This window comes from Rana temporaria, chromosome 2, assembly GCF_905171775.1.
Source record: "Rana temporaria chromosome 2, aRanTem1.1, whole genome shotgun sequence".
NCBI classification, from domain to species: domain Eukaryota; kingdom Metazoa; phylum Chordata; class Amphibia; order Anura; family Ranidae; genus Rana; species Rana temporaria.
In genome coordinates this window covers 59,030,778-59,058,081 of record NC_053490.1, presented here as the reverse complement: position 1 = coordinate 59,058,081, position 27,304 = coordinate 59,030,778, and the positions used below count along the sequence as shown (strand labels likewise).

The window sequence follows — 27,304 nt, the reverse complement described above, 5'->3', positions numbered from 1 at the left end:
AATTGAGAATGCCAATCAACAGTGTTCCAACTCTAATCAAGAAGTAAAAAAATCAGGGGTTCTGTTGAAACCAAACCATGGTCAGGTAGACCAAATAAAATTTCAGCCACAACTGCCAGGAAAATTGTTTGGGATGCAAAGAAAAACCCACAAATAACTTCAGGTGAAATACAGGACTCTCTGAAAACATGTGATGTGGTTGTTTCAAGATGCACAATAAGGAGGCACTTGAAGAAAGATGGGCTGCATGGTCGACTCTCCAGAAGAAAGCCATTACTATGCAAATGCCACAAAGTATCCCGCTTACAATACGCCAAACAGCACAGAGACAAGCCTCAAACCTTCTGGCACAAAGTCATTTGGAGTGATGAGACCAAAATTGTGCTTTTTGGCAACAACCATAAACGCTACATTTGTACGAGTCAACATGGCCTATGATGAATAGTACACCATTCCTACTGTGAAACACGGAGGTGGATTGCTGATGTTTTAGGGATGTGTGAGCTACAAAGGCACAGGAAATTTGGTCAAAATTTATGGCAAGATGAATGCAGTATGTTATCAAAAAATACTGGAGGAACATTTGCATTCATCAGCCAGGAAGCTGCCCATTGGGACGTACTTGGACATTCCAACATGACAATGATCCAAAACACAAGGCCCAGTCAACCTGTCATTGGCTACAGCAGAATAAAGTGAAGGTTCTGGAGTGGCCATCTCAGTCTCCTGACCTCAATATCATTGAGCCACTCTGGGGAGATCTCAAACATGCAGTTCATACAAGACAGCCCAAGAATTTACAGGAACTGGAGGGTTTTTGCCAAGAGGAATGGGCAGCTTTACCATCTGAGAAGATAAAGAGCCTCATCCACAAATACCACAAAAGTCTTCAAGCTGCCATTGATGTTAAAGGGGGCAATACACAGTATTAAGAATTGGGGTATGTAAACTTTTGATCAGGGTCATTTGGATAGTTTTTGTTGTGATTATGATTTAAAAAGAGTAAACACAGTTGATTGATAATAAATGGCTTCAGCCAAACACTAACCATGAGTGAATGAAAAGTTTTCGTGTTATCATTCATATTCTCTGAAAAATAGCCAAGAGCTAACATTTGCGCGAAATGCATCTACCTCTTTGTCCCCTGCTCCATCTGTCAACCACTTGTCATATGAAGCTTCAAAAAAAGGATTTTTGGAAGTGCAGCCTTCCGTAATTATTTCTTCATGTATGAAAGGGATGTGGTACATCGATAGTCAACTTACTTAACCACTTGAGGACCGCCACACGACGATATACGTCAACAAAATGGCACGGCTGGACACAAAGGCGTATATGTACGTCCCTTTTAAGATCCCAGCCGTGGGTCGCGAGCGTGCCGCCGCCGATCCTCTTCTCCGTGCCCGTCCCCGCGGGAACAGCGGACCCAATCTCCGCTGGTGTCCCGCGATCGGGTCACAGAGAGGAAGAACGGGGAGAGGTAAGTGTAAACAAACCTCTCCCCGTGCTTCCTAGTGAGCCTGTCACTGATCGTCTATTCCCTGTCATAGGGAACGACGATCAGTGACGTCACACGCCCAGCCACGCCCCCCACAGTAAGAATCACACATAAGGGCACACTTAACCCCTACAGCGCCCCCTCCTGGTTAGCCTATTCACTGTCAGTGTCATTTTTACAGTAACCAGTGCATTTTTATAGCACTGTTCAGTGTAAAAATTACAGAGGTACCAAAATAGTGTCAAAAGTGTCCGATGTGTCCGCCATAATGTCGCAGTCACGATAAAAATCGATATTAATAAATTATTAATAAAAATGCAATAAAACTATCCCCTATTTGGTAGATACTATGGCCCAGATTCTCAAAGGGCTTACGACGGCGCAACGCAATGTGCGCCGTCGTAAGTCCTAATCTGGGCCGTCGTATCTATGCGACTGATTCTTAGAATCAGTTACACATAGATAACTATTAGATCCGACAGGCGTAAGGCTCTTCCAGCGGACATTTCTGCTCCCGATTTTGATCTGATGGCTGTACACACCATCAGATCAAAATCCCCGCGGAAAACATACGCGGTGACGTGGCCGCGCCGTCGCCACGACGATGACGCGGCGACGTGTGCGACCCTGGAAGGTAAATACTTCCACGCATGCGTCGAATCACTTCGACGCATGCGAGGGATGGGGATCGCTTGGACTTATCCGGTGAGTCTGTACAGACGACCGGATCAGTCCAACGGACAGGTTTCCAGCGGATAGATTTCTTAGCATGCTAAGAAATTTTTATTCGCTTGAAAACCGTCGGCTGGAGAAATGTCCGCCGAAAAATGTCCGCTAGGCCGTACACATGACCGGATTTGTCTGCTGGAACTGATCCGCGGATAAATCCCAACGGACAGATCCGGTCGTGTGTACGAGGCCTTACGCTGTCGGATCTTAAATGCAATTTTTTTTTTCGCCGCTAGGTGTCGCCTCCGTCGTTTTCCCGGTCGAGTATGGAAATTAGCAAAATACGCGAATTCCCAAACGTACGCGCGGTCGACGCAGTGAAGTTACGACGTTTACGTTAGATTTGCAACGCGTAAAGTTGCCCCTGCTATATGAGGGGCAACCAATGTTAAGTATGGCCGTCGTTACCGCGTCGAAATTTAAAAATTGACGTTGTTTGCGTAAGTCGTCCGTGAATGGGGCTGGACGCCATTTACGTTCACGTCGAAACCAATGACGTCCTTGCGACGTCATTTAGCGCAATGCACGTCGCGAAATTTTAGGGACGCCGCATGCGCAGTACGTTCGGCACGGGAACGCGCCTAATTTAAATGATCCAGCCCCCTACCCGGCTCATTTAAATTAGGCGGGCTTGCGCCGGGGGATTTACGCTACGCCGCCGCAACTTTACAGGCAAGTTCTTTGTGAATAAAGCACTTGCCTGTAAAACTTGCGGCGGCGTTACGTAAATTGCATACGTTATGCCGACGCAGTTTTACGCCCAGAATCTGGGCCTATAAATTTTGCGCAAACCAATCAATAAACGCTTATTTTTGAACAAAATTCCAACTGTGTAAGGCCAGCTTAAGTCATACAAACCGGAACGTACTTCTTACAGAAAGGATTAATTACAGAACAATTTACTCCTCTAATGCTGACGAAACGTCGGGCCCCTGCAAAGCAAACTGCCACATGCAATGCAAATTCCCCAAATGCAGCAATCCTAGGCACAGTAATGATTGTGTGCCCGGGCTGATAACGGCTCAGTATGTGGCAGCAGTTCCAGATAGTGTCTTCTGTGAAACGGAGTAGAGCAGATTTTAACTTGCTCTGGCACTTATGTATGGATGCACGGAGACACACTCAGAGGATCTATGCATTACGTGATGATAACGGACATTTATAACCCAGAATATAGGAGCGGGGCAGCCTTAAGTGACATCAGCAGATCAAGCTTCAGCGTCAACCTACTTATAAAGATAACCTTCCACATCACTGGCTGCCTAATTTCCAGGCCACTGCGTAACCGCTGTAGCAAGTGCTTTCCCAAAAGGCGATACACACATTAAACCACAAAAGGCACCCAATGCAGCATTTCTACTCCAATCCTCCAATCAACATAAATCCCAAATCCTTAGCAAATGTGAAAAAAACACACACAATGCGTTGTTGTTGTTGTATATGGCTTTTGTATCCAGCAAAGACAACCGTTCTATACATTGAAGCAGCAGCTGCATCTGCATTATGTTAATCCCAACTCTGTTGTCTGGATTTGCTGCATATCCTTAAGACCTTTCTGACGAGCTGGCAGCTAATAAAAATACACACAGGCTATATCAAGAAAAAAGCCTACAGCGTAAACAACAACAAAAAAAGATATGGTCATAGTCATGGCATTAAGATTACCTATTTAGTAACATGCCGGATTATTTATTAAGGCGACCCAGCAATGCATATATACTGCAGCAACCACTAGCAACTGAGCGGAGGTCCTCTTGAACCCCTGTGACCTCAATAAGCTGAAATATGATTGGTTGTTATGGGTGACTGCTTGTCTTCATTACCCTTCGCACTAACTTATTACTTAAAGAGAACCAGTCACGGCTGGGCAGCAACAATTTGAATTTTGTGCATTAAATTATTACAATTGTACTGGTGGCCATGAAAGATTTATATCTGTCCACTTATGTCTGAAGGCTTGTTCACGCTACCTGTGTACAGACCAATGCTGCCTCACACTACCTGTGTACAGATCAATGCTGCCCCACACTACCTGTGTACAGATCAATGCTGCCTCACACTACCTGTGTACAGACCAATGCTGCCTCACACTACCTGTGTACAGACCAATGCTGCCTCACACTACCTGTGTACAGACCAATGCTGCCTCACACTACCTGTGTACAGATCAATGCTGCCTCACACTACCTGTGTACAGACCAATGCTGCCTCACACTACCTGTGTACAGATCAATGCTGCCTCACACTACCTGTGTACAGACCAATGCTGCCTCACACTACCTGTGTACAGATCAATGGTGCCTCACACTACCTGTGTTCAGATCAATGCTGCTTCACACTACCTGTGTACAGATCAATGCTGCTTCACACTACCTGTGTACAGACCAATGCTGCCTCACACTACCTGTGTACAGACCAATGCTGCCTCACACTACCTGTGTACAGACCAATGCTGCCTCACACTACCTGTGTACAGACCAATGCTGCCTCACACTACCTGTGTACAGATCAATGCTGCCTCACACTACCTGTGTACAGACCAATGCTGCCTCACACTACCTGTGTACAGATCAATGCTGCCTCACACTACCTGTGTACAGACCAATGCTGCCTCACACTACCTGTGTACAGATCAATGGTGCCTCACACTACCTGTGTTCAGATCAATGCTGCTTCACACTACCTGTGTACAGATCAATGCTGCTTCACACTACCTGTGTACAGACCAATGCTGCCTCACACTACCTGTGTACAGATCAATGCTGCCTCACACTACCTGTGTACAGATCAAAGCTGCCTCACACTACCTGTGTACAGATCAATGCTGCTTCAAACTACCTGTGTACAGATCAATGCTGCCTCACACTACCTGTGTACAGATCAATGCTGCCTCACACTACCTGTGTACAGACCAATGCTGCCTCACACTACCCGTGTACAGATCAATGCTGCCTCACACTACCTGTGTACAGATCAATGCTGCCTCACACTACCTGTGTACAGATCAATGCTGCTTCACACTACCTGTGTACAGATCAATGCTGCTTCACAGCAAGGGCACATGGAAAACAATTGTTTTCATACCACAGCGCATCAATAAAGTGGGGCGATGTGCTGCATGAAAATGCAGCTGTGCTTCATTTTTGATATAGTGCAGCCTAGGGCCCCATACATCACAGGGCCCTGTACATCACAGGGCCCCGTACATCACAGGGCCCCATACATCCTACCTGACAACCCTCCTCCCTGTACAGCCTAAGTGACAGAGCCCCCACCCTGTACATCCTAACAACCCCCCGCCCCGGACATTGTACCTGACAACCCCCCGCCCCGGACATTGTACCTGACAACTCCCCGTTCTGTACATTGTACCTGACAACTCCCCGTTCTGTACATTGTAACTGACAACCCCCCCACCCCATACATCCTAAGAGACAGGGCCCCTGCCCCGTACATCCTACCTGACAACCCCCCACCCCATACATCCTAACTGACAACACCCTGCCCCATACATCCTATCTGACAACCCCCCGCCCCATACATCCTAACTGACAACCCCCCACACCGTACATTCTAACTGACAACCCCCCACCTCATACATCCTAAGTGACAGGGCCCCTGCCCCATACATTCTTACTGAAAACCGTCCCCCGCCCCGTACAGCCTAAGTGACAGGGCCCCCGACCCTTACATCCTACTTGACAACCACCCACCCTTTACAGAATACCTGACAACCCCCTGCCCTGTATCGTCTAAGTGACAACCCCCCGCCCCGTACATCCTACGTGACAGGGCCCCTGCCCCGTACATCCTACATGACCACCCCCTGCCCCGTACATCCTACCTGACAACCCACCCTCAACTGTGTGCAAAGCACATGGTTGCAGTCTTCTATTGCGGGGAGAAAGCATGCAGGCTTCCTTACCGCCTGTCAAATGCTCTCTAAATAGAGGATTCAAATGCTGACTGCTTCTCAGAGATCAAAGCAAAATCGTAATTTTTTTTATGTTTTTGCATTCTTTTTTAGGATTGATTTTATTTTTTATTTTTTTCTTAACTGCCCTTTGGGCAGGCTTTGATGAGATGTCAGGGGTCTACAGAGACCCCTGATGTCTCACATTGGAGAGAGGAGACTGAGGACATAAATGCATTAGTCCCTTTCTCTGCAGCTTCAGATGCATTGGACAGTGAGTCAAAGGGAGGCTTCCTGTTCATTCACAAACTGCAGCATAGTAAACACAGTTTACAAATGGACATAAGAGCGATCAGTACAGATCGCTCACTGTTCACTTAGAAAAGGAAGGGGCCTGTAAATATGGGCTATTTACCGGTCCCCTCCCCGCTCTCTATCCTGAAACTGATCCCCCTGTGTGCCCGCAGCAGCTGCCAGTGGGAGACAAGTGAAGCCAGCAGTGATGAGAGGGAGGGGGGCCAACAGCAGGTGAAAAGGGGAAGCAGATCCAAGAACCAATCACCCTGCAGCACAACCGAAGAGAGAAAGAAGAGTAGAATCCGGCAGAACTGCAGGGGGATCCACAAGAGTCACAAATGTCAGCAATAGGGCAGTACAGCTGGCCCTCCTGCTCGGCAGATGCCCAGGCCCCCTTTTTTGGACTGATGGCTGTACTGCCTTATCAGCGTCCCTGGTGCAGCTTACTGCACTGCACGTCACTGCAGCATGTCACAACACATCATGGTGCGCAGATTTGAATGAAGTGTACTCTTGTGACACTTTAATAAAGTAAAAAAAAATACGTAAATAGTGTGATGTGTTGTAATAGCACTTCACTACACCCCTTACTGTCCCTACACATAGTGCCCCATCATTGGTGTCAGTGGAAGGAATAATGCCTCATATCATTGGCAGAAACAGTGCCCCAAGGGCCGGATAAAGGCCAGCAAAGGGCCACATCGGCCCTCGGGCTGCACTTTGCGATGACGCAGTTATCCATAGCAGTTACATTTTTACAGTGCATTAACGCGTATTATGTGACGCATAAACGTGCATTGCAGTATGGCCGCCCCGTGAAACCAATGGGCTTCTGACGCACCAACACATCTCAAAGACCAGACATGTCCCAAAATTTTTATGACATATAATGATATGTTGCCATGCACTGGTGTGACGATGCATTGCAGTGCCATTCATTTTAAACGCATTGGCCCTAATGACCGCTAATCTGTGATTGGTTGGAAGTCACCTCTCTCTACATCATTTGCCCAAATAAATCTGTACGAAGGACATATTAATATGCTGCCTGCGGCAACCAATCACTGTACATGTCATCACAGTGTTACAACAGAGCAAAGCTGATTGGGCGGTATAACAATTTCCTTTTTTTCCCAGCTTACCACCTCAGTCTGAAAAGCGCCACATTATCATCGCATCAGTTTTACAATCGGTACATGTCACTTCTTATTTTAGTGCTGACAATATATATGATACATGACAGGCAACATTAGAAAACATTAATGATAATTTAGAAGAGCACAGCCGCAAATTTACCAGGGACGCATCCAACTGCCACTTTTATTTAATAAGGGCGAAATGCGAGGCCCATAGCAAACATTGTCACTGATCGGGTGTCAGTAAACTGACATATGATTGGTTGCTAAGGGTAACCGCACTTTGCGTATTAACATTATCGTTATTAACCACTTAAGGACCGAGCCTGTTTTTCAGACTCGTTGTTTACAAGTTTAAAACATTTTTTTTTTGCTAGAAAATTATTTAGAACCTCCAAACATTATATATTTTTTTTCTAACACCCTAGAGAATAAAATGGCGGTCATTGCAATACTTTTTGACACATCGTATTTGCGCAGCGGTGTTACAAGCGCAATTTTTTTTGAAAAAATTCACTTTTTTAAATTAAAAAATAAGACAACAGTAAAGTCAGCCCATTTTTTTTTTTATATTGTGAAAGATAATGTTACACCGAGTAAAATGATACCCAACATGTCACATTTCAAAATTGCGCACGTTTGTGGAATGGCGTCACACTTTTACCCTTAAAAATCTCCATAGGCGACATTTAAAAAAAATTCTATAGGTTGCATATTTTGAGTTACAGAGGAGGTCTGGGGCTAGAATTATTGCTCTCGCTCTAACGATTGCGGCAATAACTCTCTTGTGTGGTTTGAACACCGTTTTCATATGCAGGCGCTACTCACGTATGCATTCGCTTCTGCGCTTTAAAAAATAAAATAAAAATTTTCTTATTTATTTTACTTGATTTTATTCATTTTTACTCTGTTTTAAAAAAATAAAATAAAAAATGGGTCACTTTTATTCCTATTACAAGGAATGTAAACATCCCTTCTAATATAAAAAAAGTCCTCTTAAATATGAGATCTGGGGTCAAAAAGATCTCATATTTAGACTAAAATGCAATAAAAAAAAATAAAAAAAATTGTCATTTGAAAAAATGACAACAAAAAAATGAAAAATGTGCCTTTAAGACACATGGGCGGAAGTGGCGTTTTGACGTCGCTTCCGCCCTGCTATGCTATCGAGATGGGTGGGGGCCATCTTGCTCTCACTCGTATCCATGGCAAGCAGCGAGAAGGACCCGATCTCCTCCGTCGCTACCAACGGCTCCGGTAAGCGGCGGAGGGCGCGGGAGAGCGGCGGGAGGGGGGCCGCTCTCCCGCCACCGATAACGGAGATCTCGCGGAGACCACCATTATCGTTTACAGGACCGGCCATGGTAAAGATTGATATCTTGGTTGTGGCAGTAGCTGCTGCCGTTTAACGAGATATTCATCTTTAAAGTGCTGACGTATATGTACGTGAGTCGGTCCTTAAGTGGTTAATGCTTTATGTTTAATGTATACCTGAATAGCTGCAATAGATAGGAATTGGCAGTGGATATCAACTGTATACCACCATGTCTCTCATGCCACCCCAGTGGAATGCCCTGCCTGCATAACATTACCAGGAAAAGGTCATATCTGATTGGTCAGCAGAGTGAATAGAAGGTGATTTCTACTCTCAGAAGCTAACAAGTATTCTGCTTTCAGGGAATACAAAAGATGAATGGTAGGGTCCCTCCGCGTGCCCGCGTACCAACACGTATTTCATGAATGGCTTCCATTTAACCATGACTCCCGCACATCCATCCAACGCATACTTACAGGCATTCGTAACGGCGAAACTGTTGGCTGTTTCTATGTTGTCTACGTGAGGAACCAAATTAAAAATTGCCTCCGACTCATTGGGGCTTGTGTTATGGAGAAAAATCGCTAACCGGAAAGCTGTATATTCCTGATCTGTATTTCGGATGAAAAGCCCACCTGAAAAAAAAAAAAGAAAAGCGGGTACAGTTATACACATCCAACCAGATAATCAGTTCATTGTATGCAGGTGCAATAAGGACTGGCAGCATTCCGCTCCATTAATTGGAGGCATTGATATGTGACATGTGCATGGAGTGACAGTCACATCGCATTGCACAGTGCAGGGGGGAAACGTTCCAATCACAGACTCCGATGCCCGGATAAATCTCACACTTTATTTAGCAATATCTGTTCCTGATTCTTGCTGGAAAATGAATGAGCTACAGATTTTATTAGGGACCAAAGGGGATAGTTAGCCTAACCCAAGAGGAATCATTCTCACTCAAAGAATGCCGTTTACATTGGTGATCAGTGGGAAGAATGCCCCTTACATTGGTGGTCATTGAGAAGAATGCCCCCTAACATTGGTGGGTAGTGGGAAGAATGCCCCTTACATTGGTGGGTAGTGGGAAGAATGCCCCTTACATTGGTGGGCAGTGGGAAAAATGCCCCTTACATTGGTGGGTAGTGGGAAGAATACCCCCTTACATTGGTGGGCAGTGGGAAAAATGCCCCTTACATTGGTGGTCAGTGGCAAGAATGCCCTCCTCCCCCCCCTCCTACATTGGTGATAAGTAAGAAGAATTTCCCTTAAATTGGTGATGAGTAAGAAGAACGCCCCATTTTACATTAGCGGAGAGTGTGAAGAATTCCCATTTTACATTGAGGGGAACGCCAGCTTAAATTAATTCATTGGGTGCAAAGAATGCTCTTTACATTGGTGGTCAGTGAAAAGAATGCCCCCTTACATTGGTGGTCAGTGAAAAGAATGCCCTCTATAGTGGTGGCTAGAATGCCAGCTGTACAGACAGTAAGAAGAATGCCCCCCTCATCTTGGTGGTCTGTGGGAAGAATGCCTATCTTACATTGGTGGTAAGTAGGAAGAATGCCCCCCTACACTTGTGATCAATAGCAAGAATGCTTGTTACATTGCTGGTCAGTGGTAAGCATGCCCCCTTTACATTGGTGGTCAGTGGGAGTAATGCCCCCCTTACATTATTGTTCAGGGGCAAAATGCCCCCCTTACAGTGTTGGTCAGTTGGAAGAATGCCCCCTTACATTGGTGGTCAGTGGGAAGAATGCCCCCCTTACGTTGGTGGCCAGTGGGAACAATGCCACTTTTACATTGATGGCCGGTAGGAAGAATGTCCCCTTACTGTGTTTATTAGTTGGAAGAATGCACCCTTGCATTGGTGGCCAGTGAGAAGAATGCCCCCTTACATTGGTGGTCAGTGAGAAGAATGCCTCCTTACATTGGTGGTCAGTGAGAAGAATGCCCCTTACATTGGTGGCCAGTGGGAAGAATGCCCCCCTTACATTGGTGGCCAGTGGGAAGAATGCCCCCCTTACATTGGTGGTCAGTGAGAAGAATGCCTCCTTACATTGGTGGCCAGTGGGAAGAATGCCCCTTACATTGGTGGCCAGTGGGAAGAATGCCCCCCTTACATTGGTGGACAGTGATAAGAATGCCTCCGTACATTGGTGGTCAGTGAGAAGAATGCCCCTTACATTGGTGGACAGTAAGAAGAATGCCCCTTACATTGGTGGTCAGAATACCAGCTATACAAACAGCGAAAAAGATCACTGGTGTCATGCCTGGCACTGGCTCTGCTAAATGGCACTGAAGCCAAAACTTTGAAGGCACCATCACATGGAAGGTCGATCAGCCACAGCTCAAGAAACCCCCAACAACCTCTGGAGGAGCCCTGGTTGAGAATATTATGTTATTTCACAGCTATGCAACCAATCCAAGCATCACCTGATAGACCGGATGCCCATATATAACTAGGCACTCACAATCACTGGAAGGGGTGAATTCAGTATTTGTAACCAATCAGAGATGGCTTCCTTTTCTACATAGATAAGGGGGGGAGGGAATGAAAAATAAGCTTGAGTGGGAAAAGTTAAAGAGAATGGCCCAGATTCAATAAGCAATTGCGCCTGTGTAACCATAGGTTACACAGCGCAATTGCTTACTCGCCCCGGCGTTACGAGTGCTCCTGATTCAGGAACATTGTAACGCTGACTGCAGCCTAAAATCTGCGTGGCATAAGGCTCTTATGCCACGCATATTTTAGGCTGCATTCTTGCGATGATCGCTAGGGGGCGCTCCCATTGTGCTCAGTGTATAGTGTGCAAATTGCATACTAACACCGATTCACAATGTTACGCGAGCCCTGCGTACGCAAGTTACGTTGTTTCCGTACGGCGTGTTTAGCGTAAGGCTGCCCCTTCTAATAGTAGGGGCAGCCAATGCTAAAGGATACCCGTTGTTCCCGCGTTGCGATATTTGAATGTTACGTCGTTTGCGTAAGTGATTCGTGAATGGCGCCGGACGCCATTCACGTTCACTCTGAAGCAAATGACGTCCTTGCGACGTCATTTGCCGCAATGCACGTCGGGAAAGTTTCCCGACGGAGCATGCGCTCTACGCTCGGCGCGGGAGCGCGCCTAATTGAAATGATTCCCGCCCCCTACGGGATCATTTAAATTGCGTGCTCTAGCGCCGGGCAATTTTGCTGGCGCGCCCTCGCAATTTACGGAGTTACTGCTCCGTGAATCGAGGGCAGCAGAGCAAATTTGCGGGGGCGCAGGGCAAAATCGTTGCCCTGCGCCTCCGCAAATAAAGCGCAAAGGTCTTTGAATCCGGGCCATTGACTGTTTACCGAGTCACTATCCCAGTACACCTCTCACCTTGCTTATGATTTATGAGTTTAGGGCCAACCTGTGACTGATCGCCATGGATGGCAGATGGGTAGACTGCTATAATATTTGGCCACCAGTTACGACCATTGCCCCGGATGGGTTAGGTGCTTGCACCCTAAAAATAACAATGTCCATGAACTTCTGGAAAAGGGATCAGCTGAAATCTGGTCACAAGCCACTTTTAAGACGGCTAGCTAGTTTCCATCTGACGCCACATTCCAGCTGCCATGCCACAACCCATCAATATATGCCATATGTTGAACCAACCCCTAATGCATTGTGGCTTTTCCTCTTATCTTCCATGTTTAAAGACCTGAAATGTCAATGTCCTAGCAACTGCCGAAATCAAACAGATAGCCAATGGATTTATCCGCCTCAACACAAGCCGTGTCTTATTATACAGAGAGGACAAAAAGTCAGTCTGCTCTCGGAATCTCATTAACTCCCCCCCCCCCCCCCCACCTTCTCTCGGAAACTACAGTGCAATAAATGATGCAGAGGTGAGCTGCAAGACATTAAAAGCCATCCTAGTATAGAGATGCCATCAAAGTAGAGGGGAGGCTTCTGCCGAAAGGGACGCAGTGCTCCAATGCACAACTTTCCAACTAGCCATCATGTAGAGATGATGATGGGGGAGACTGCACAAGAACAGGACAGCACTGCTACTGCAGCAATCCCATCACACTCATCAGACATCCACACAATGCAGGGGAGGCCAGGCCTGGGTGGCAGGTTTGTGTGGGGGGGGGGGGGGTTACCCTCCAGTGAACCAAACAGACTCGTTAGTCATCATTGATTATATCTGCTGCAGAAACTCTTGATTATCAGCTGTCAATCACATCTCCAGACATGGCTGGCACAATGGTGTCTGTAGGGTGGACCATCCAAGAGGTTATGAAGGGAAGGGATGAAGAAGAGGGGGGGGGGGTAGATGTCACCTGATGAGCCGAAAAGACCTGTTAATCATTATTTGATCACTCTAGCTACTGCAGAAACTCTTGGCTCTCAGCTGTCAATCCCAGCACTAGACATTGCTGGTGGTTGGGTTGAGCTTCCGAGAGGTTATGTAGTGGCAGAACACCAGGGAAGGGATGAAGAAGAAGAGGGGGGGGGGTTGGGTTGTCCTGGGGGGGGGGGGTAGATGTCACCTGATGAGCCAAAAAGACTGATAATCATTATTTGATCACTCTAGCTACTGCAGAAACTCTTGGCTCTCAGCTGTCAATCCCAGCACTAGACATTGCTGATGGTTGGGTTGAGCTTCCAAGAGGGTATGTAGTGGCAGAACACCAGGGAAGGCATGAAGAAGAAGAAGAGGGGGGGTTACCCTGGGGGGGGGGGGTAGATGTCATCTGATGAGCCGAAAAGACCTGGTATTCATTTTTGATCACTCTAGCTACTGCAGAAACTCTTGGCTCTCAGCTGTCAATCCCAGCACTAGACATTGCTGGTGGTTGGGTTGAGCTTCCGAGAGGTTATGCAGTGGCAGAATACCAGGGAAGGGGTGAAGAAGAAGGGGGGGTTGGGTTATCCTGGGGGTAGATGTCATCTGATGAGCTGAACAGACCTGTTAATCATTTCTGATCACTCTAGCTACTGCAGAAACTCTTGACTCTCAGCACTAGACATTGCTGGTGGTTGGGTTGAGCTTCCAAGAGGTTATGCGGTGGCAGAACACCAGGGAAGGGTTAAGGAAGAGGGAGGGGGGTCGTCTACACTTGAGATCCTTTAGATAGCAAGCTCTTTGGGTCAAGCTTGTGTGTGGGTACGATGCTACGGAAGAGTTTGGAGCCATAGAACTCAATGACCACCATAGCCAACGAAGGGGTTGTAGCCATGGAACTCCACCACTACGAAGGCCACCAAAGAGGTTGGAGCCATGGAACTCCACCACTATGATAGCCACCAAAGAGGTTGGAGCCATGGAACTCCACCACTACGATAGCCACCAAAGAGGTTGGAGCCAAGGAACTCCACCACTATGATAGCCACCAAAGAGGTTGGAGCCAAGGAACTCAACGACCACCATAGCCACCAAAGAGGTTGGAGCCATGGAACTCCACCACTACGATAGCCACCAAAGAGGTTGGAGCCAAGGAACTCCACCACTATGATAGCCACCAAAGAGGTTGTAGCCATGGAACTCCACCACTATGATAGCCACCAAAGAGGTTGGAGCCATGGAACTCCACCACCACCACCATAACCATGATATAGACATGCAATGAGCTCCAAGTTGCTGCCAATAAACCCCAAGTGCCGCTGAGCGGCTGTAAGTCCCCCCCAGGTGCCCAGAGACCTCCATGCCCAGCTCCTTACCTATCTGCACGCTGCTAGGGAAAGCTCCCAAGGCAAAGCCCCAAAATCCCGAGACTAAGAAGACAATGTGCTGGTAGATAATCCGCATCTTCTCTGGCTGTGTGTCTCTGGATGCCGCGGAGAAGCCGTGCAGGAGGAGGAGGAGGAGAAGGAGGATGCCCGTCTAGCGTGCCATGCTGCCCAGGCTGCTCCTTCCCGCAGTGTCCATACCCCGGGAGAGCTCCGGAGATCCTTCCACATGCAAGATGGTGGAGTCGGCGCTGGTGGTGGAGGGATGAGACATGCGCTATCTCTCCTCACTCTCCCCCCATCACACACAAAGGAGGTCTGTCTGTCCGGAGGACACCTTCCTCCCTTCCTTCCTTCCTTTCCTTCTTTCCTTCCTTCCTTCCCTCCTTCCTTCCTTCCTTCCCTCCTATCCCGGCTGTCAGTGTGTCAGCAATGGCATGAATGGGATGATCGTAGTATGGAGGAGGGAGGGGGGAGGGAGGATGGAAGGCAGACTGGCCCCCCCTCCTGTCACTGTACAGAGGAATAGCGAGCACAGTCACTGCAGCAAACCGAGCCCAGCATCAGCACCACATGGGGGAGGGGGGCAGAGCCAGGGTGAGCCAAGGTCATCCCACTGCCCCACCGTGCTTCACATACATTCTATTAGATACACCCCCATACATTCTATTAGATACACCCACCACCCCATACATTCTATTAGATACACCCCCCATACATTCTATTAGATACACCCACCACCACATACATTGTTTTAGATACACCCCCCCCCCCATACATTCATTTAGATACACCCATGCATTCTATTAGATACACCCCAGAGATACATTTTATTAGACACCCCCCAAACATTCTATTAGATACACCCCCCAATACATGAAATTACTCACCCCCCCCCCCCATACATTCTATTAGATACACCCAGGAGATAAAATCTGTTAGATGCACCCCCATACATTCTTTTAGATATATCCCCTTACATTCTATTAGATACACCCCCCAATACATGAAATTACTTACACCCCCCATACATTCTTTTAGATACATCCCTTACATTCTATTAGATACACCCCCCATACATTCTTTTAGATACATCCCTTACATTCTATTAGATACATCCCCCACACATTCTATTACATACATAGGGGCAGATCCACAGACAGAGTACGCCGGTGTATCTACTGATACGCCGGCGTACTTTCAAATTTCCCGCATCGTATCGTTGTTTTGAATCCTCAAAACAAGATACGACGGCATCTGGGTTAGATCCGACAGGTGTACGTCTTCGTACGCCTTCGGATCTAAGATGCAATACTTCTGCGTCCGCTGGGTGGCGATCATGTTGTTTTCCGCGTCGGGTATGCAAATTAGCTATTTCCGACGATCCACGAACGTACGAGCGGCCGGCGCATTTTTTACGGCGTCTCTAGTCGGCTTTTTCCGGCGTATAGTTAAAGCTGGTATTTTGACGCGTATAGTTAGACCTGCCATATTAAGTATGGCCGTCGTTCCCGCGTTTATTTTGAATTTTTTTTGGGGGTTTGCGTAAGTCGTCCGTGAATCGGGATGGACGTAAGTCACGTCTATGTTAAAAAAAATGACGTCCTTGCGACGTCATTTAGCACAATGCACGGCGAGAAATTTAGTGACGGCGCATGCGCAGTTCATTCGGCGTGGGGACGCGCTTCATTTAAACGAAACACGCCCCCTAATCGCGATTTGAATTCCGCGCCCTTACGCTGCCAGAGATAGACTACGCCGCCGTAACTTACGGCGCAAATTCTTTGGGGATTCGAACCGGCCAAAAGTAAGTTACAGCGGCGTAGCGTATCTCACATACGCTGCGCCCATCTATTTGTATGTGGATCTGCCCCATAATACATAGTATTCCACTCACCCGGGAGATACATTGTATTATATACACTCCCCTTCCCATACATTCCAGGAGATACATTGTATTATATACTCACCCGGGAGATACATTGTATTATATACACTGCCCTTCCCATAAATTCCAGGAGATACATGGTATTATGAGTGTGGCCTGACACAAAATCATAAACTTACTTAAAAATGTTGATTTATTTTTTTGGGGGAATTGTTTGTAAAAATATGTTTACACTTAGCAAACACATGCGTCCTAAGAAACATTTGACAGTCTCTCTACTGAACATTTACAAGTTTTAACAATAGCCGACTCTTCACATTCAGGTCTGATCCATAGTAACGGTTTTCAGCAGCACTTACAGTGCCTTGCAAAAGTATTCACCCCCCTTGGAATTTTTTGTGTTTTGTTGCCTCACAACCTGGAATGAACATGGATTGTTTGAGGATTTGCATCATTTAATTTACAAAACATGCGCACAACGTTGAAGATGTTTTTTTATTTTTTTATTATTATTATTATTATTATTATTATTGTGACGCAAACAAAAAATAGGACAAAATAACAGAAAAAGTCAATGTGCATAACTATTCACCCCCCTAAAGTCAATACTTTGTAGAGCCACCTTTTGCGCCTATCACAGCTCCAAGTCACTTTGGATAAGTGAGATTGCCACATCTTACCACTGGGATTTTTGCCCATTCCTTCTTGCAAAACTGCTCCAGCTCCTTCAAGTTGGATGGTTTGCACTTGTGAACAGCAATCTTTAAAGCGGAGTTCCACCTAAAAATGGAACTTCCGCTTAATCCACTCCTTGCCCCCTTACATGCCACATTTGGCATGTCATTTTTTGGGGGGGGGAGTGGGGGCATCAGGAGGAGTGAGACTTCCTGTCCCACTTCCTCCTTCCGCCGAGGGGCTGGTAAGGTGAATAGCTTAATCGCCTTATTGCAGCCCCTCCCTGTAGGCGAGCGCCTGTCCAATCGGACAGCGCCGTTCGCACATGCGCAGTGACGCTCGCGCATGCGCAGTGACGCTCGCGCATGCGCAGTGGGTGCCCGGCCTTGAAGCCGAAAGCTGTCACTGCTGGGTGCCCGCACTAGGAATGAAGACGCCGGCCGGCGAGGGGGGGGCGAGGAGTGGAGCCCCGGCCGGCGCGTCGCTGGAACCGTGGAGCAGGTAAGTGTCTGTTTATTAAAAGCCAGCAGCTACACTTTTTGTAACTGCTGACTTTTAATAAACTTAAAAAAAAGGTGGAAAACCCCTTTAAGTCTGACCAAAGATTTTCTATTGGATTGAGGTCGGGGGCTTTGACTAGGCCATTCCAACATATTTACATGTTTCCCCTTAAACCACTCAAGTGTTGCTTTAGCAGTGTGTTTGGGGTGATTGTCCTTCTGGAAGGTGAACCTCCGTCCTAGCCTCAAATCGCACACAGAGTGGTACAGGTTTTGCTCAAGAATATCCCTGCATTTAGCACCATCCATCTTTCCCTCAACCCTGACCAGTTTCCCAGTCCTGACTGCTGAAAAACATCCCCACAGCATGATGCTGCCACCACCATGTTTCACGGTGGGGATTGTGTTCTTTGGGTGATGTGATGTGTTGGGTTTGCACCAGACATAGCGTTTACTTTGATGGGCAAAAAGTTCAATTTTAGTCTCATCAGACCAGAGCACCTTCCTCCATACATTTTGTGAGTCTCCCACATGCCTTTTCGCAAACTCAGAACGTGCCAATTAGTTTTTTGTGAAATTAATGGCTTTCTTCTGGCCACTCTGCCATGAAGCCCAACTCTATTGAGCGTACGGCTTATTGTCGTCCTATGTACAGATACTCCAGTCTCTGCTGTGGAACTCTGCAGCTCCTCCAGGGTTACCTTAGGTCTTTGTGCTGCCTCTCTGATTAATGCCCTCCTTGCCCGGTCCTTGAGTTTTGGCAGGTTTGCTGTTGGGCCATGTTCAGCTTCCCGCACTGTGTTTGAACCACTCCGCCGACATATACCGAGCGCAGTACACTCGGGTATACTCAGGCAGGCTCCTCTCGCGTAAAGGACGTACAGGACGCACAGGACGTGACCGCGAGCAGAGCCTGCCAGAGTATACCTGAGTGTACTGCGCTCGAGATATGTCAGCGGAGTGGTTCAAACACAGCGCGGGAAGCGAGTATCGGCGTATATCGCTCACCCACGATTTTGCCCTGATTTTAAGGGCAAAAAAGTGCGCGTATACGCCGATAAATACGGTAGGTAAAAAGCCAAGGGGGTGAATACTTTTGCAAAGCACTGTATATTTGTGAGCAACTGTTTTCAAGGATGAAGGACACGAAGGGCAAAACTAGAACCAAAATATCTGAGGAGCACCTTGAGAAATCATTGAGAATTGTTACTCCATCCATCGAAGCAGATATTGATGTGTTCATTTATCAAAATCAGTGTCAAATATTTGTGTTTCGTTTTGTTTCCGTCTTTTACTTTTATAATAAAAAATATAAAAAAGAAGAAGAAGTTTTATTACTCAGATGGGTACATTATCTATATAAGTGACCTGCCCGACATTTTCTGCTCATCACCCAGGAGATACATACTAGAGAGCCATTCCTAGAGAGAGATACCAGAGAGCTATCCTAGAGAGCCATAGTAGAGACAGATACTAAAGAGAGATGCTAGAGAGCCATCCTAGAGAGCCATACTAGAGAGCCATAATAGAAAGTCACCCTAAAAAGAGATACTAGAGACTAGGGATGAGCCGAACACATCCCCCCCCCCCCCGTACGGTTTGCACCAGAACCTTCGAACGGATCGATCATTCGCGCATACTTTAGAACCCCATTGAAGTCTTTGGGACTCGAACGTTCGAAATCAAAAGTGCTAATTTTAAAGGCTAATATGCAAGTTATTGTCCTAAAACGGGTTTGGGGATCTGGGTCTTGCCCCAGGGAACATGTATCAATGCAAAAAAAAGTTTTAAAAACGGTTGTTTTTCCGGGGACAGTGATTTTAATGATGCCTAACCACTTCAGCCACGGACCATATTGCTGGTCAATGACCGGGCCACTTTTTGCGATTAAGCACTGCGTCGCTTTAACTGACAATTGCGCGGTCCTGCGACGTGGCTCCCAAACAAAATTGGCGTCCTTTTTTTCCCACAAATAGAGCTTTCTTTTGGTGGTATTTGATCACCTCTGCGGTTTTTATTTTTTGCGCCATAAACAAAAATAGAGCGCCAATTTTGAAAAAAAATTAGCATTTTTTACTTTTTGCTGTAATAAATATCCCCAAAAATATTTAAAAAAATATATTTTTTTCCTCAGTTTAGGCCAATACGTATTCTTCTACATATTTTTCATAAAAAAAATCGCAATAAGCGTTTATTGATTGGTTTGCGCAAAAGTTATAGCGTCTACAAAATAGGGCATAGTTTTATGGCATTTTTATTAATATTTTTTTTTTAATAGTAATGGTGGCGATCAGCCATTTTTATCGGTACCGCGACCTTATGGCGGACACTTCGGCCACTTTTGACACATTTTTGGGACTATTGGCATTTTTATAGCGAACAGTGCTATAAAATTGCATTGATCACTATAAAAATGCCACTGGCAGGGAAGGGGTTAACACTAGGGGGCGAGGAAGGGGTTAAGTATGTTCCCTAGGTGTGTTCTAACTGAAGGGGGGGTGGGACTGACTTGGGGAAATGACAGATCGCTGTTCATACATTGTATGAACAGCGAACAGTCATTTCTCCCCCTGACAGGACCGGCACGCACGTCTGGACCAGGGGCGAGCACGGGCCCCTATTGGCTGCCTAGCGAGATGACGTATAGCTATATGATCTTGCACAGCCGAGCCGACCTGCCGCTGTATAACTGCGGCGGCTGGCCGGCAAGTAGTTAAATTGAAAAAAAAAATAGAAAAATTCCATTAAATATCGTACCTGCTGGGTGTTTATAGTATGTATGTGAAGTGGCATGTGTTTAGAACTGTCCCTGCACAAAATGACATTACTATAAGAAAAAAGTCATTAAAACTGCTTGCGGCTTTAGTGTAATGTCTGGTCCCTGCAATATGGATGAAAATCATTGAGAAAAATAGCATGGGTACCTGTAGCTTGGTAGCCAAGCTGGCTACGGTCGACAATAATAGAACAGTGTACAGTCTCCACACTGTTCTGTTTATAGGTAGGATGCAGGTGTAGTGCATAAGCACTAATTCAAGCCGCACTTCCGCGTTCCAAGCTGGAATGCACACGGCTTGGCGGGCGATGACGTCCAAGCATGGAACGCATTACGGTGCTGAGAGCGCCTGTTACAACTGCACGAGATTACGAGAGACTGCGGACATACTGCATGAGATTACGAGAACATACTGCATGAGATTACCAGAGACTGCGGACATACTGCAGGAGTTTACCAGACTGCGGACATACTGCATCAGATTACCAGACTGCGGACATACTGCGTGAGATTACCAGACTGCGGACATACTGCACAAGATTACCAGAGACTGCGTACATAATCCAGGAGATTACCAGAGACCGCGAACATACTGCGCAAGATTACCAGAGACTGCGGACATACTGCATGAGATTACCAGAGACTGCGGAAATACTGCATGAGATTACCAGAGACTGCGGAAATACTGCATGAGATTACCAGAGACTGTGGGCCACAGTCATCCATTTTTACAATGCAAATTAATTATAAGCAGCTAGTCAGCCTAAGGCCGCGTACACACGGTCGGACAAAACCGATGAGAATGGACCGAGGTTCAGTTTCATCGGTCCAAACCGACCGTGTGTATAGCCCATCGGTCTGTTGTCCTTCGGTCCAAAATTTTAAAACATGCTTTAAAATCAAACCGATGGCCCGCTGCCCGATCGGTCCAAACCGATGGTTAGTACAGAAAGCATCGGTTCAAAACCCACGCATGCTCAGAATCAAGTCGACGAATGCTTGGAAGCATTGAACTTCGTTTTATTCAGCACGCTGTGTGTTTGACGTCAACGCGTTCTGACCCGATCGGTTTTTGGAACGATGGTGTGTACGCACATCAGACCATCAGGCCACTTCAGCGGTGAACCGATGATGGAAATGGCCTGTTGAATCATTCTCATCGGTTTGTAACTAAGGGTGCTCCATCCAAGAAGGAGATTAAAGTCCCACTAAAATCTACATGCAGCACAGGGGGCACAGTCAGCAGCACACATCACATTTTTAAGATTTACCTTCCATGCTGCACTCTCCAATCTGTTATTGGTGTCTGTGTCCATGTGCTCTGTCGACCAGCTGACCACTCCCCCTGTCCCTGTACTGGCCGATCACAGTCTGAGCAAACCCTGCAGCAGCCATCAGGCTCCGCAGGTAATGGATTAGCAGAGAGCACTGGCTGCTGCTGTGGATGGAGATCTGCTTAGATCTGTTAACACTGCCGGGGTCGGAGTGAAAGTAAAGTGTCATCTCTTCTATCCCCTCTCCAGCCCAGCAGCGACCTTAGAACGGGCGGGGGTGCCGAGAAAGTGAAACTGACATCTGTTTTCTCTTCTCTCCAGCCAGCCAGCCGCGACCTGAGAACGGGGGTGGGGGGTGCGGCTGTGAAACTGACATCTTTTCTCTCCTCTCTGCTCTCTCCAGCCCAGCCGCGACCTGAGAACGGGGGTGCCGCCGTGAAAGTGACACATATTTTCTCTCTTCTCTCCCCTCTCCAGCCCAGCCGCGACCTGAGAGGGGGGGGCAGCCCTGAGGGAGAGACAGAGAGAGGAGCGGAGGGGGGTGGCGGTCTGCTGTCACTCTAGCGGGCCCACTGAGCCATCGGCCCATCGGGAAACTCCCGGTAGTCCCGATGGCCAGTTTATCCATGCCTTTGGCCCTATATACTTTGAACAGCAGTATACAGGCGGTGCAAACAAGACAAGGACTGTAGGTTTGTTGTTAAGTAGAATCTGTTTGTAATTTTGAACTAGTACTTTTTTAAAGTGTAGCTCCAGACAAAAAATCTATTTTTAAGCTTTTTGGAAAACATAGAGAAGGGTTATCACCCCTGGAACATTTGCTGTCTGTGCGCATCTGTTCAGAAGATTGCACCTCACTTTCTGTCCCAATGACAAATGTTTTTTTGAAGAATTTTTTTTTTTGGTGAAACAAGGATTGGTGATAAAGCATCAGTGGACAGGAGCCACCTCTTACAGATGAGAATTTCCCTTCCTAGGGGTAGATTTCCTCTCACTTCCTGTTGTCTCCTTCTGTTTGCAAGTAGGAGTCGTTTGTAAGTTGGATGTTTGAAAGTAGGGGCCTGCCGTATATACTCTGCAGAAATTTGGGCCCTAGGTGTTGGTGTTGCCACAACACTGTAAGCCCTCACAGTAAGTCTTGGTGGGCGCTGGAACGCCCTGCTGTGAACTATTACCGGTATATCAAGAATTGTAATTACATGCCATTGTTGAACATTGGTAGAAAAATTGGGCCTTTGGTGCTGGCGCTGGTGCCACAACACTGTAAGCCCTCACAGTTACTCTTGGTGGGCGCAGGAATGGGCCCTGCTGTGAAATATTAGATCAAGAATTGTAATTACATGCCCATGTTGAAGGGGCAGACAAATTGGGCCTTAGGCACTGGTTCCACAACACAGCAACCCCTCACAGATACTCTAGTTGGAGTGCACTAATGAGCCCTGCTGCAGAGTATTGCTTCAAAAATTGTAATTACACGCCCCTGTTAAACAGGGACAGCAAAATTGGGCCTTAGGCACTGTTGCTGGTGCCACAACACTGCAACCCCTCACAGATACTCTAGTTGGAGCGCAGGAATGAGCCCGCTGCAAAATTTTGATTCAAATATTTTAATTACACGCCCCTGTTAAACAGGGGCAGAAAAATTGGGCCTTAGCCACTGGTGGCAGTGCCCAGAACCAAAAATGCTCTTACACGCCATCAGCATGATCATTGAAGAGGAAAAGGATAGTCACTCAGCATAACAGGATAGTCACTCAGCATTAGCATAGGCAGTCTTGAAGGGATCTGACATTTCAAAAAAAATCAGCATCAGGTGCTTGGTAGCTGGTGGTGATCCAAGCCTGATTCATTTTTATGAAGGTCAGTCGATCGACTGGGTCGGTGGAGAGGCGCACCCTGTGATCGGTTACAAAGCCTCCAGCAGCACTGAATGTGCATTCCGAAAGAACACAGGATGCAGGACAGGCCAGTAGCTCAATTGCATACTGTGCAAGCTCTGGCCAGTGATCTGGCCAGTGATCCATCCTCAAGACCCAGTAAGCCAGAGGATTTTCGTGGGAAAGGTGCACATGTCTGATCTTGCCCCTAGGTATTCCCGCACCATGTAAAACAGACGCTGGCGATGGTTGCTGGAACCAGTCATACCTTGGGGCTGCGGACTAAAAAATTGTCTGAAAGCATCAGTCAGACGGCCACCTTCCCCACCGCTCCTTCTGTGACTGACCGAAGCCTCAGCAACATGTTGTCCAGGACCAGGATTTTGTAACCTCCCAGTCTCTGGGAACGCGTTGCACGTCCTTTCTGCAAGGCCTCCCGAAGATGTTTCATCTTCTGCCCCCCTCTGTGCCGGCAAGTGCAACCCACCATTTCCTTTCACAATGTGCTGGTGGATACGGTTGCACGAGAACAAGAAGAGGTGGATGCAACAGTAGCAGTCACCAAAATGTTTGAGTCTGTGTACCTCAAGGAGGAGGCCCTGGCACTGTCACCACTGTCGGCTATGCATACAACACTGATGAAGTTGTGTAAACTGTTGGCGCTATATAAATACTGTATAATAATAATAATAGGTCGTTTGGAAATTAGATGTGTCATTTACCTGACAGTGTTCCGTGCATGTTGGGTCTCTGTATGTGGCCAGGCTGTGTAAAATTCTCACACACATGGTATTGCCATACTCAGGAGCACAGTAATCCCACAGTCATTGAAACACGTTTTGGTGCTTTTGGCAGTGTGGGGCAGGTGCCAAGTCCTGCTGGAAAATAAAATCAGCATCCCCATAGAGCTCGATTGTGGAAGGAATCATGAAGTGCTCCAAAATCTCCTGGTAGACGGCTGCGTTGACCCTGGACTTAATGAAGCACAGTGGACCAACACCAGCAGATGACACGGCTCCCCATATCAACACAGACTGTGAAAACGTCACACTGAACTCCAAGCATCTTGCAGTGTGTGCCTCTCCATTCTTCCTCCATACTCTGGGTCCTTGATTTCCAAATGAGATGCAAAATGTGCTCTCATCAGAAAAGAGGACTTTGAAGCCCTGAGCACTAGACCAGGTGTGTTTTTCTTTAGCCCATGTAAGACGCTTCTGCCATTGTTTGTTGTTCAGGAGAGGCTTGACAAGAGGAATACGAACATTTGAAACCCATGTCCAGGATCTGTCTGTGTGTGGTAGCTCTTGATCCACTAACTCCAGCCTCAGTCCACTCCTTATGAAAGTCCCCAACACTTTTGAATGGCCTTTTCCTGACAATCCTCTCCAGGCTGCAGTCATCCCTGCTGCTTGTGCACCTTTTTCTTCCACACTTTACCCTTCCACATAACTTTCTATTAATGTGCTTTGATACAGCACTTTGGGAACATACAACTTCTTTTGCAATTACCTTTTGAGGCTTTCCCTCCTTATGGAGGGTGTCAATGATGGTTTTCTGCACAACTGTCAGGTCAGCAGTCTTTCCCATGATTGTGATTCCTACTGAACCAGACTGATTTCATCTGTAAGTGCTCCTGGCCCCTCCCTCTTGCCGAGTGCCCCCACAGCAAGCAGCTTGCTATGGGGCACCCAAGCCAAGCTGCTGCTCTTTGTGTCCATTCAGACACGGAGCTGCGGCTTGGCAGCACCACCTCTCTCCTTATTGGCTCACTGAGTTTGACAGCAGCGAGAGCCAATTGCGCCAGCTTCTGCGTCTCAGCCAATCATTAGGGAGAGTCCCAGACAGCATAGCACTTGTGGACATCGCTGGATAGAGATGGGGCACAGGTAAGTATTGGGGGGGCTGCTGCACACAGAATATTTTTTATCCTAATGCATAGAATGCATGCTAGGGTAGTAAGGGGGACCGGCTAGGGAAGTATATGGACCGGCTAGGGTAGTAAATGGACAGGCTAGGGCAGTATAGTGGCAGGCTAGGGCAGTATGTATGGACAGTCTAGGGCAGTATAGGGACAGTCTAGGGAAGTACAGGGACAGTCTAGGGCAGTATAGGGGCAGGCTAGGGTAGAAAAATGGCAAGCTAGAACTGTATAGTGATTTTTGAGCATGACAGGTTATGCAACATTTACCCATCCAGAAGATGAGCAGCCACTACTAGAAAAAACGATGGAAACCTTTTTTGTCCTGTCACACAGAACTAACTTAACCTCCCTGTTGCTCTCTCCCAGTGCTCCCACAGTGTTCATTGCCTAGCCTCATGCATACACCAGAGCAGAAGAAGGCGGGCTGGGCGGAAGGTCGTAGCCCCTCTTCCAGTTTCACGCAATAGAAATGCAAGCCTCGCAAGCTGCACCCGAACATCAGCTGCTGGTGAAGCTGGTGGGGAAGGGATCTTTCATTGCTCTCTGTGTCCTGTGGTTACCCTGCCCCCTGCAGCACACACACCTAAGCTCTTCATTTGTGCCCAGGTGTTTAACAGCGCCCTGGATGCCCCCTGGATGTCACACTAAACTGCTGAAAAAAAAATCTTGGGCGTTAATTTGCTGCCCCTCTCAAGGTGCCATCTTGGGTCCGAAGGACGTGGCGGGACCCATGGTAGGGCTATCCCTGACCAAGGTCTTATAGGGTTGTGGACTGTGAGTCTGACTGGCGTTAGGCCTTGACTAGCCCTGCTCTAGGTGGCCCTTGGTAGAGTACATGTGGGTAATTTAGACACGTTGTGGGACCCCGACTGCATGCTTGCATTTTTATAGCCAGGCCAAAGCGGTAGTAAACCAAAATAAAACATCACCACACACTAGCACATTATGGCAGATTTACTTTATAAACGAAGCCTCCCAGCAGCACACTGTCACTGCTGTAGGCGCATCCATCTCCACCCGGTCTTTCTTCTGGTTTAACATGCTCCAGGCATTTCAATGGCTGGGCCACAATGACATCACTCCGGCGCATGTGCACAGGAGTCGTCATAGTGGCACGGTGCTCTCTGGTTCTCCTGCACACCTAGGGCCAGATTCTCGTATACTTGCGTAAAACAGCGGCGGCGTAACGTATCTCATTTACGTTACGCGCCCGCAAGTTTTACGGGCAAGTGCTTGATTGCACTTGCCTGTAAAGTTGCGGCAGGGTAGCGTAAATTCTCTGGCGCAAGCCCGCCTAATTCAAATGATCCAGGTAGGGGGCGTGGATCATTTAAATTAGGCGCGTTCCCGCGCCGATCGTACTGTGCATGCGCCGTCCCTAAAATTTCCCGACGTGCATTGCGCTAAATGACGTCGCAAGGACGTCATTGGTTTCGACATTAATGTAAATGGCGTCCAGTGCCATTCACGGACGACTTACGCAAACGCCAGGGTGGCTTTGGCCAATTATGGCTCAGGGGGTTTAGTACACGCCCCACACTATATAAGGCCGCCTGCAAGGCGGCCGCGTGTAGTGTGTTCCGGCTTTGTTAAAGAGAAGTCAGTCACACAGTTAGAGAGAGAGAGATAGATAGAGACACAGTGGGCTAGATTCAGGTAGATTGGCGCATCCTTATTCCGGCGTAGCGTATCTCATATGCGCTACGCCGACGCAATTTTGAGAGGTAAGTAAAGTATTCACAAAGCACTTGCTCGTAACGTTGCGCCGGCGTACCGTAAATTTGAAGGCGCAAG

General features: G+C 47.3%; 1 protein-coding gene across 8 annotated transcripts in view; it reads right to left on the bottom strand.

Annotated features, from left to right (window-relative positions):
- GRIA4 (glutamate ionotropic receptor AMPA type subunit 4) overlaps positions 1–15,098 on the bottom strand; it is a 430,528-nt gene extending 415,430 nt beyond the window's left edge. For 3 of the 8 annotated variants that reach the window (XM_040340234.1, XM_040340233.1, XM_040340232.1), the window contains exons 1-2: positions 14,591–15,098; positions 9,365–9,523 (exon numbers count right to left, since the gene is read on the bottom strand). In XM_040340234.1, coding sequence (XP_040196168.1) covers positions 9,365–9,523; positions 14,591–14,678 — 247 coding nt within the window. In that variant the 5' untranslated portion in view covers positions 14,679–15,098. The remainder of the gene's footprint in view (positions 1–9,364; positions 9,524–14,590) is intronic. The other 5 variants (XM_040340231.1, XM_040340235.1, XM_040340229.1 and 2 more) reach the window with 3 other exon arrangements.
- Positions 15,099–27,304: the final 12,206 nt, after the last annotated feature.